At 34.8% G+C, this 12,235-nt stretch overlaps 2 protein-coding genes across 4 annotated transcripts in view; one reads left to right on the top strand and one right to left on the bottom strand.

Annotated features, from left to right (window-relative positions):
• The window catches only part of LOC125230687, a 103,951-nt gene that overhangs the window by 30,003 nt on the left and 61,713 nt on the right, over window positions 1–12,235 (bottom strand). The window lies entirely within an intron of this gene.
• Window positions 1–12,235, top strand: part of LOC125230690 (transforming growth factor beta-1-induced transcript 1 protein) — a 53,852-nt gene that overhangs the window by 11,833 nt on the left and 29,784 nt on the right. The window contains exon 2 of the mRNA XM_048135943.1: window positions 9,365–9,421. Within this exon, the coding sequence (XP_047991900.1) occupies window positions 9,365–9,421 (57 nt within the window). The remainder of the gene's footprint in view (window positions 1–9,364; window positions 9,422–12,235) is intronic.

Genomic DNA, 12,235 nt, shown 5'->3' with positions numbered 1-12,235 from the left:
GACCCTGTGAGTGTGTGTGTGTGTGTGTGTGTGAGAGGCGACTATGGGATATGGGTTAAATTGTGACGTAGGCGAGAGGCTGGCAACCTGTCACTGCAATGTCACAGTTTCGTTTTCAACCCCTTATTTTCCAAGAGTGGCACTGAAGCTTTAGTAGTTTCATGTGTTCTGCCTACCCCTTTATGGGATACAGGCGTGATTGTATGTATGTATGTATGAGGACCCTGTTACAGTACAGGTCAAACACAATATACTTATAGGAGGACAAAAGTGAAAAAGTAACAGTCATGGTCGTCATGGCACTTGTTCTATAGGGAAGTTCTCACGAATGATGTTCAATTTGCCAACCATCGCGGTGGTAATAAGGTAGTAGTAGTAGTAATCACTTTATTGTGTACAACAGTTTATATATGTCGCAGTAAGATAGATAAAGCCGTTATATAGTTATAACCCTAGGAATATAATTATACGTCGTAACATAGTTAAACGAAAGCGATTAATTGCTATCTTACTAGGAATATAACTATAATACTAAACTAGTTTAGTCATATAGTTATATGACTGGATTCAGTTTAGTGAAATGATTGTAGGCAGGAGTGCGGCGGTGCGGCGGAGGTATAGTTATAACCCTAGGGATATAATTATATGCCGTAACATAGCTAAACGAAAGCGATTCCTTACCATCTTACTAGGAATATAATTATAATACGTTACTAGTTTAGTTATATAATTATATCACTGGATTAAACTTAGTCTAGGGATATAATTATAATACGTCTCTAGTTAAGTAATATAGTTATATAACTGGATTAAGTTCAGTAGTATAATTGTAGCAGTGTAGTGCGGCCACTGTTACGTTTTAACTAATATAGCTTGGATTCGTTTGTTTAGTAACCAAACCTCGTGTACTATGTTCGGATCGATACAAAATAAACTTTGTTCTAACGTCAGTGACGGTGTTGTTATTCCAAATCGTCCCGCTATACGTATTATAAACATCGATCTAAACTACCTAGATGCACCATCACGGCTTAGAATGTGTCCGCAGCAAATTGTGCTTGAAAATGTTCTAAGCACAATTGGGCGGTCAGTAGCGCTTCATCCGCCGTGTCGGCAACATGCCTAAGTGCTCCGTAAAAAAGTGCAAAAATAACACCTTATATACGTTAAAAAAGGTTGACGTATCGTATTTCCGGTAAGTAATTGTTAATAATTTTATAATGTTATGCATTTGTGGCCAAAATGGCTTCCTAACTTACTAAAAACATTTATTTTCTAGAATAATTAAAGTAAATTCCTTGATTTGGTCTTACGCAGTTTGTCTCTTTCTCTCGCGCTATACTAGTAATGAGCGGACGGCGACAAAAGATAGTTGAAGTGGAACATAGTTAAAAATGGAATGATGGAGTCGCTAATTTATATTTTTTGTAAAAGAAGCCTATTTCATATTAATAATGTATGTATTTATTTATTATTATGGACCAATAAGTCTGAAATAAATGATTTCAATTCAATAACATTAATACATATCTTATAAATTACTTTAATTATAAAAAGAAACAACCCGGGAATAGCAAATTCGTTTTTAAGTAATAAAAAAGGTTTTTATTCCAGATTCCCAAAAAAAGACGTTAAAAGGGAAAAATGGCGCAAGATTATAGCTGAGGAGCGGAGAGAAGATTTGCCCACACAAAGCTTTGAAAGAAATTACGTAGAATAATAAATTAATGTCATCATTCAATTCTTCTTTGTTTTAATAGCTACTTAATTCATATTCTCCAAGTGCTCCATCCCTCACACACCACATACAATCCCTCAACTGTTTAATACCTTAAATATCGTAGATAGTATATATATATATATTGCTGAAAGAAGACTTTATTTTATTTTCAAAACTTAGAAACTTTGAAAACCGGTCTGGCACAGTCGGTAGTGACCCTGCCTGCTACACCGCTGTCCCGGGTTCGAATCCCGGTAAGGGCATTTGTTTGTGTGATGAGCACAGATATTTGTTCCCGAGTCATGGATGTTTTCTATGTATATAAGTATTTATATATTATATATATCGTTGTCTGAGTACCCACAACACAAGCCTTCTTGAGCTTACCGTGGGCCTCAGTCAATCTGTGTAAGAATGTCCTATAATATTTATTTATTTATTTAGTAAATGTGCATTCAATTTTTTTTAATTTTTACTATGAGGACTTATACAGGATGTATTTTGATAGCGGGTCAGTAAGGCCGGTATGAGATCCCGTAGTCCTACATGAAAATAGTCTAAGGGGACCATCCATCAATTTTAAATTGATGAAAAATGGCATTTAAAGATTTTGGAAATTTTTTCATTTTTCATAAATTTCAAATTGATGGATGGTCCCCTTAGAATATTTTCATGTAGGACTACGGGATCTCATACCGGCCTTACTGACCCGCTATCAAAATACACCCTGTATAAGTCCTCATAGTAAAAATCAAAAAAATAATAATGCACTTTTACTAAGTTTTAAAAATAAAATGAAGTCTTCTTTCAGCGAAATATGCTATCTACGATATTTAAGGTACTTTCCCTCCATGTGACATCGCCGTGGGACACCCTGTATATACCTCAGTTGACTCTATTTAATAATGCAAACATTGCAAAACGTGGAGGTATTGATCAGTTGCAATTGTCCCCCAGTCCAAATTGTCCCGCCGTACCTTATATATTTTTTTGTTTGAGATAATATCAATAAAAATATCATACAGTAAAAACTCATTTTTTTCGCTTAAAATACGCAACATCTCGAAAAATGTTATACCAAACGTTTTGTTCCTTAAGAAATTTTCTATCTAATAGGATTTTTTAAAACAGTTTTTCGCACAAATACCGCAAATTTCCTCATTCTCGCCTTTCATCTCATAGCGCGACTCCCATGATGCCTCTGTCCATCCTCGTTCCCAATGTAAAAATGGCGTTTAGATTGTTGCAGCGCGAACGAAATTAAACTTATGTTGGTTGCAATAAGACGTAGATTTGTTTAAAAATATGCACACCTGCGATCTGCGGTAATAAAATTTTATGGCTTTCGCGATGATCACATTCATTAATGTCATAACCGCCAATTGCTTGCATTTGAAATCGAACTTTAAGTACTAAGAAATAACGTTGTTTTTGTAAAAAAATGAAAGTAGTTTTACTACATTGCGAAGTTTTCGTTTGTCAACTAGACGCACACATTTGCAACTAAGCGATCGGACACTTTTGAGTGTCGAATTTGCAGGTGATAGTGTATCTAGGTAAGTTTAAATCGATGATTATAAAACACTGATTTAAACTTTCACGATTTTTACACATATTTAAAATTGCAAACGGGACTTAATACATAGTAATACGCGATTAAGTCCCGTTTGCAATTTTAAATACCGTATTATAATTATATTCCTAGTAAGATGGTTCTGAATCGCTCCCTTATATCCCTAGGGTTATAACTATACCTCCGCCGCACCGCTGCACTCCTGCCTACAATCATTTCACTAAACTGAATCCAGTCATATAACTATATAACTAAACTAGTAACGTATTATAGTTATATTCCTAGTAAGATAGCAATTAATCGCTTTCGTTTAACTATGTTACGACGTATAATTATATTCCTAGGGTTATAACTATATAACGGCTTTATCTATCTTACTGCGACATATACAACTTGTAGGAATAGAGATACAAAGGCGAGCTTATCCCTATAAGGGATCTCTTCCAGCTAACCTTGGAGTAGATGAGAGGTATGTACGCTGTTGTACTTTGTGTGATGTTATTGTGACAAAGTGTCTAAAGATCTTATGGTATGTTAGACACATATTTTTCTGAAACAAAACTTCAATAATAACCGTCCAAAATTGTAAAAATATTTCAAACATTACAATAGCTACGTATACGCTGTTTTTAAAGTAAATTATTGAAACATAGTAAAACAACAAAGTTTGACAGAAAAGTAGAATAAAATCTGCCAAAAAGTTAATTTTATCTGAAAAAACATTGTTCAGTAAAACAACAGAGATCGATCAACAGTATTGAGAGTAAACGCGCCAAATTTGCTTCTTGATAGCCTCGACGATTTAAGATCCCTTGAATCTTGAATCGTTTTAAGTGTCGATAGAATTTGGCTGGCTTTAGTTTTAGTACCCATTCAGTTATTTTTATTAGATTTCGGGTAAATATTAATGCGAATGAATTATCCAACATTGTATGTAACATGCAATGATTCTGTTGACTTTGACCTAATCCCGTTGTGATCATTTACATCAATCCGCGCGAATCGGGCTGGAGTGAGGTCGACAATGACGCCCACGTACCTATTCTGGTTTTCGGCGCTGGCGCAGAGTTCACAGTCATCGTGATTATTATAAAGACAATAGCTGGATTACATTGGTATTGTACGGCATGGCGTACGGAACAGAATACCATTTGGACGTTTTGATACAGATCGATCCAATTCATCTTGTCAGATCTAATTTTGACATATATTAGTTCTCGAATCGGGCTATATGCATTTAAAATTGCTTGTTTGCTGATAGAACAGAACGCGATCTGTTTTTTTCTAGTAGTTATACAGTTTTCCTCCAGTCCTGCTTTGGGAAAATATTGATAAATATAATCAACGAACATACAAGATATGGTTCACAATTACTGATAACTTTTATCGACAGCCTCTATATTATTTATACTTATAGTTATCGCGGATATAATAATTAAATTTATAAATTACTAACTGAGTCACATTTGAAAGAAAATGTTATCTTGGCTGAGTCTCTATAGTTTAGACCAGCAGGCATATGCTTAGCTGTGAGTTTCGGGGGTTTAAGATTTAAAAAAAAATTACACATGGTTTATTTTTCCGCCATAAGCAATTGCCAAACGGTTACCAGATTTGATGCAACGATTTCCGAACTCGATTTCGTAATCGTGATCCATGTGTATCCGGCTTTATTCGTAAGGTTGATCTGATTATAGGATTCCAGTGAGAGCACAAAGCGCCGTTGTTCGTCGGGTGTTTTCATACAACCAATTAGCGGCGTTGCAAGGCCGTCGGAAACATTTCGCACTAAACAGTGTTAAAAGTTTCTTGTTGAGCTGCATCATATTGATATGTATTTTAGTCTTCTTCTTCTTCCTCCTCTGATTCCACTTATTTGGGGTCGGGTCTCTTCGCTATTAAAGCATCGTCTTTGGGTATTGTGTTACAAGCCAATGCGGGATCAACATTTGCGGCAGCATTTGAAGTAAGAACTGAAGGCTGTCTCTTTGCTCGTCTTCGGACCAGATCGTGAATAGGGCCCTCGGAAAACAATTTTCACTACATCCCTAGTCTCGCGCGGCCTCCTTCGCACAGCCGAGGCCAACTGATGCAGCCTTCTTCTCAACTATGCGCCTTCAGGTGGTGAGCAATCTTGGCTCGCGGTTATGTTAGTTATGTAGTTATATTAGGTAACTGGTTATATTTGAGGTACATGGTCACCACGACAGTGAAGAATACTGTAGCTTGGTCTTCTCACATATGGATTTAAACAAATCCAAAAGATTAGCAAGGTGTCATGATTGATTTAAAAACAAATACCAGTGTACTTTTGTATTGTTTCGTAATGGATGATCCTTATTCTGTTGTCCTATCGTATATTCCATTGCACCGCCAATAGTCTTCAAGTGGACGGCAAACAACGGTAATTGACAAGTCACTTAAGGCTGATATTGATATAGCATAGTTGATGTACTTACCTGTTTTACGTGACACATGATAAATTTAATACTAGTCGGGTTTATGGGTGAGTCCAGACTCCAGAGCTATTGAATACGCAGACAGATTTAGAGATATTAGGCTAGAATAAAGCGCTTCATTTACTTGATTTTCTTTGAATGAATGTCCGTATGTCTTCGTCATTCGCGTGTAGAGAGCGTTCAAAGAGCGCTGCTATCTGGATCGGTCTTAAGCTTCGTGCTTTCCACCTGTGGGATATTAATCCTTTGCCGGTTCTTTTTGTTCGTCGATTTTCCTTTGGCATTCTAGTCCTAGGGCTTGTCTCGGAGAGTTGTCAGGATCTCTTCGCAGAGTTTGCCCAATGTAACTCAATTTTCCATTGTAAATGAAATAAAATAGACCCTCAAAAAATTCCACTGACCCTCTTTGAAGACAATAAGTTAATAGCCCGGTTTAATTTGTTATTAAAGAAAATAAAGTAACATGTCAAAGTTAGATGTGCATTTACAATAAGTTTAGTTACACAATCACATTTTATGTCTCAAATATAATAAAGGATAGAAATTTTATGAGCTCGTGAACACTTTAAACCTTTGCCACCAGCCACGAGTTTCGCTATTATTATCTTGTACACTTCAACACCAGTCACCTTTAATTCCATTTATTTGTTCCAATCTCTCTCAACTACTTCATAAAGCCATATTTCATACTTTACGATATTTTAATTAATGGCTCACAGTAAAGAGTAAACATGTCCGCTGTCACGTCCCATTGTGAATACAAGTCAAGATATTATGCAAATGTTATGTTATCAGTTGGCACCAGCCAATTACTTATTGATTATAATGTCATGTATGTTTACCGACCGGTGTATGATATATTTAGTATGTATATGTTTTCCTGGTGATGATTCATAGTAACGAAGACTCACAGAAGAGGTACAGGAGTTATTTGATAACATGAAATTATGAAAATAAAACACTTATATTTAACCTACATTTATTTATAGTCAACCTTCGCTTGTTTTTCTTGCACACTGTTGATTTGTTATGATGAGAAATTACTTAAACGACCTTGATTGAAGATATCGCTATATTTTATTAAGTTCCTATATTATACAGTCGATATCAAATAAATGGTAACATCCAAAGAGTTACCAACCTATCAGTTTAGTTAATAATACACACGTTTTCATAAGGACTAGTCACACATGTAAACAAGTCCAAGATAACCAAGATTTGCCAGTGAACTTACTTAAATCTAAAATAGTGTGGCAAAAAGAGTTGACATGATGACCACAGGTACCTAGACACAAAAACGATCCTCTATTCTATTCTTGTTCTAATTTCATCAAACTCAATAAGTACTAAAGGTATGTGGGCCATATTTTTCAAAGTTGTCCACCCCACTTTTTTTGTAACATGGGTATTTTTTACGCGATTCATACTCAGAATCGCGATCTTTCGATCCTGACCCTGATAGGAGAAAAAACTGTCCCAAGATTTCCATACATTTTTTTAAACCTTCCATTCCGTTACCGACATACAAAATGTATGAAAAATGGTGTAACGGAATGGGAAAAAACCTAGGGACACTTTTTTCTCCTATTATGATTGAAAGAGCTCGCGATTCTGAGTGGAAACCACATAAAAAATTCCAAATCCAAAAGTGGGGTGGACAACTTTGAAAAAAAATGGCTCATGTCACGATTTGGGTGTAGACCTGTATATATATTTTGTTAAAATAAGATAAATTTAATCGTATCGTTCCGCTTCGTTTCCTTCATATGTTCTTTAGTAAGATGCAAATATGCATTGCATTTCAATTTGCGGAACAATGCTATTATGAGTTATTGAATGCGTTCTTGACCTAATGCACCTAATGCAGTTAGATGCAATGAGGAAGTGGAGTCATTGACCCATATGGAGAAAGTTGGACACGAAGTCTACTTATGGTACAATAGGTTTAGGACAGCTTGTGCATTGTTCAATTTTCTACCAGTGGCCCATTTATTAAAGCTTCAAGTTACAAATTGTAGTCGCTGTCTACTAATATGCTCTAATAATACGCTGACAATAGGCTAGTTTCCTACTAGTCATATCAGCTTCTTTTTAAGAACTGTCAAAACGATTTGCTAATATGGAATCACTATGAAATACTGAGGAGTGACGTCACGGTCAAATCATATACTTTATATCTTTCTCTTTGACTTATTAAATAGAAATTATGTCTAAACATAACTACTATCCATATTTTTCTTCTAATTATTTGGTGTTTTATTTCGTGCACTGCATAAAATATTTTATTTTAAATATAGGAAACTAGCCTATTGACAAGTTAAAAACAGACTTTCATTTTGTAACTTATAACTTTTCGCTTTGAGAAATGGATCACAGATCTTACCATAAAATTTGTAAAAAAAAAAACAAAATATATATTTGGTGATTGCCAGAATCTTGAAAGAGTCAGACCATGCATTATGCTATCAAAATCGCTTCTAACATTAACCAGGCTACCGTTAAAAAAACTCATTTCAAATTCCAATTTTATTATCTATGTAAGTAAGAGTTATTCTTTTACTGCACTACTCTCATTTCTCAAGGTCCCGAAATGTAATTTACAAATACAACAGGATAACAAACCAGCACCACGGTTAGATACAAGCCCACATCTTCCTCTATGAACGTGATGATGTCATGGAACCCAAAAAACGAATCGTTCTTGTCTGTCTCTATTTTATTTATGGATAAAGTAAATAATTTTCGATATTACTAGCATTTTATGTCCTTCGTTAAATTTTCTAGATCTCAAAATCTAATTTACAAATACAATAGTATGCCAAACTACGCTTATAAGCCCAAATCTCCCTGTCTGAACGGATGATGTCATGGGAGCCATGAAATCGATCCGTATCAGCTATTTGCATGTGTATCTCAAGGCCAATTCAATGAAATAAGTTAAGAATTATCAATATCTGTGTCATTTATAACTTTAGTAAATGTCTCTAGGGCCTAAAATACAATATTAATATTAAAACAATAGAATAACAGACCTAGCTCACATCTTCCTGTCTGATGATGTCATGAGACCCACGAAATCGATCCGAATAAGACATTCGTATGCGTTGTGCATACCAAGGCCAAATTGATGGAATATGATTGTGATTATTTTTAATATTGCTGGTCTACTCTTTGGCAAGAATAATTAAATGACTGGATGCATTACATCCTGAAATGTTTATACTTAGGGCCAGTTGCATCAACCACATTTGACAGACACATCTTCACGCAGCAGACGTCTATGGAAGTTCCATACAATAAAATTTAACGAACGCTTTAACGGTGACAGACGGATGCAACTGGCCCTTAATGGAATAATGTGCAGAACAGAACATAATTATTGAACACGAACATATAAAATGGAATATGGATATCATTATTGACAAATCTGCTAAGCACAAAAGAGTTAGCTTAAGAAAACCTAAGCGTTTTGTGTAGGTACTTCTGATTTCGTTTGTAAGAATATTTTAAGGAATCAATTATTTATAGATAGTACCTATTTATGAAGTTTAAAAAGACAAAATTTCTTTATTGTTCTGGTAAAGTTTATTTACGAATTGTTTTTTGTTTCAGTCGAGCAACGAGGGACCTGCGGTATGCGCAAGTTGCAATGCCACCATCAATGGAAGGGTGAGAATATATTTTTCCCCTCACTAGCTCGGAAACACGTGTTTTGTCCTTTAATACCAGCGGGTAAAAACGCATTTTATCCACTAGTGGGTAAAGTAATTTGACCTTGAATAAAGTCAAATTAACTGCTTTAAAATTGATAAAAGTAGGTGAATCTAGTAATTAAGATGATTTACCACCTGTGGTACTACTGGAAGCAGTGATAAACGCATTTTTTTGCGTTGTAGTTTCCTCGCTATAGTGAGGGGAAAAGTTTTGTGTTACACTCGGGTGAAAATGTATTTTACTTCTCGTGTGTTAAAAAAACTCGCAAGTTCAGGATTCTATTCACGAACCACTCGCTTCGCTCGTGGTTCAACTATAGAATCCTTTCACTTTACCACCTGTGGAACTACTAGAAGCAGTGATAAACGCATTTTTTGCGTTGTAGTTTCCTCGCTATAGTGAGGGGAAAAGTTTTGTGTTACACTCGGGTGCAAATGTATTTTACTTCTCGTGTGTTAAAAAACTCGCAAGTTCAGGATTCTATTCTCGAACCACTCGCTTCGCTCGTGGTTCAACTATAGAATCCTTTCACTTGCTCGTTTTTCAATTCCACACTCGTCGTTAAAATACAACTTTGCCCCCTTGTATTACAAATAACTATTTTATTCTTCTTATTTATTTAATGTCTTTCTCATTATGGATATGGATGGTGTTTATAACGGCGTACGGAGAGCTAAAATCAACACGTAGTCTTTTTGGTCAATTAAGGGCATACATTGAGTGGATCACCAAGATGTAAGCAGAAAAATTCAACGTTATCGAGTACGTAAGGTACTTCTAAAATGTCATAAACTCATGTTGACTGAAACTTTCTTTACTGTCCTAGGACAGTAAATAAAGTTTACTACTACTACTACTAGTATACCTACTAGTTTACTACTACTAGTATACCTAGGTATGCAATATGTTATTCTAACTTGTATTACGTGTAGGTTAATTAATTCTGCGATTATAGCGGTCTAAATTTGTTAATGACTACCCGGTACTACTAACAAATCAATCACAAACAAAACCAGGTCAATAAACTATACAAGGCTTACGTGATGACATTTAGGTGTCATTTAACAATACTAAATTCCAAAGATAGCCATAATCTTAATACTGTTTATCTATAACATATCGATAAATCTGTACAGGGGACCGACGATACAAGTGTACGTTTTCATCAATGATTGTAAAGAAAATATCGTGTAAATGAATTTTTAGTACAATGAGCAAAGCGGTCGATTGTACACAATGCAATAAGTATTTTCGATAAGATTAGGTATTTTAGGTAGTTGGCATTGAAATTGCTAGAAATTATTGGAAATATGACGATGATAAAATTGATAAACTTTATTATCTCGAATAATGCTAACATTATTAAATTGAATATATGTAAGTACTTATCTCAGACTAAAATAGAGATAGGTACGTAATTTGGATACGGTTCAAATATTAAAAGGTACTTTCAGAAAAAAATAACGAATAATTTTTTGAAGTCGTTTGATAAATAATTATCGAATATAATGCAATTATAAAATGTACTAAAACTATATAAAACCAGCTTAGCCTTATGCTTTAAACATAAGTGGTAAAATGCGAATAATAATTGTAATTTTTATGAATGTACCTGCACTTCCTAGCTGTAATTTAGTTTTAAGGAATACTTGCTGTGCCCTAACAGGGTTCATTTATTTATTTATTTATTGATTTAAACTTTCACGATTATTACACATCATTATTTTTAAAATCGGGACTTAATCGCGTATAACTACATATTAAACTGACCTCCAACGTTTCAAGGACGGCGTTGTCCCCGTGGTCTCGGAGAAGACTGGCTTGAAATGACATCAACACCTTCTGACAGCCGCGCGAGTTTTTCGAACTACCCGCACTTGGTTTTGATTATCAACTTGAACTCAGTCAGTTTAATATGTAGTTATACGCGATTAAGTCCCGATTTTAAAAATAATGATATTTATTTATTTATTAGTAAAAACATGTTTACATGACATTACAGTAAAACCAATGCGTCACGAAACTTAGATAACATAAAAGAAAAAAACAGTTTGTAAGAACATGAAAAAAAAAAAAAACAAACAATAAAGTTTAAAACTAAACAATTGATTTGGGCGATGACGTAACTGCGTGGCTGCGTGGTTCATGTGTGAACTTACCTTATTGTAACACCTGCTTGTACCACATGATTATTATGCAATAAATTATGAATTATGAATTACGACATTTAATGCCCGTATGACAGGTATACTAAAATAATGACAATCGTAATATTAGAATGCAATACAAATAAGGGTATTCTAATGATGAGTCAAACCACACAAATTCCACACGGCACGACCACATAATCCAGCGAGTTTTCCTTCAAAACCCCCACTTTCAATTAAAACAATACAATCCAAAAATACCTGAAGAACAGAAGTGTTCACCAGTTTATTTTCAGCGATGTCCAAATAGTTGCAAAAACAAACTTACTTTTGCGGACGGGGAAAATGCGAACTAATATAAAGTCTTACAAATCTCTCGTTATATGCTACAAAAGCGCTATTTATAACAGAAAAGATAAGTTTGCAGAATAGACAGCAGCTTTAAATTTGCGGCGCCACGAGGATGCCATTTTCTCCAGAAAGTAGCAAATGTGTATATTACGTATACAAAAATGTTAGTTCAAATTTGCGCCATTTTTTAAATTTGTTTCAAGAGTTTTTCCTTGACTTCCAAACAACTAATGAGTGTGAGTAAACGTTAAAATTAAAACACCTTGACCGT

This window comes from Leguminivora glycinivorella, chromosome 10 (assembly GCF_023078275.1).
Source record: "Leguminivora glycinivorella isolate SPB_JAAS2020 chromosome 10, LegGlyc_1.1, whole genome shotgun sequence".
Lineage (NCBI taxonomy): Eukaryota > Metazoa > Arthropoda > Insecta > Lepidoptera > Tortricidae > Leguminivora > Leguminivora glycinivorella.
This window is presented reverse-complemented; position numbering and strand designations above follow the sequence as displayed.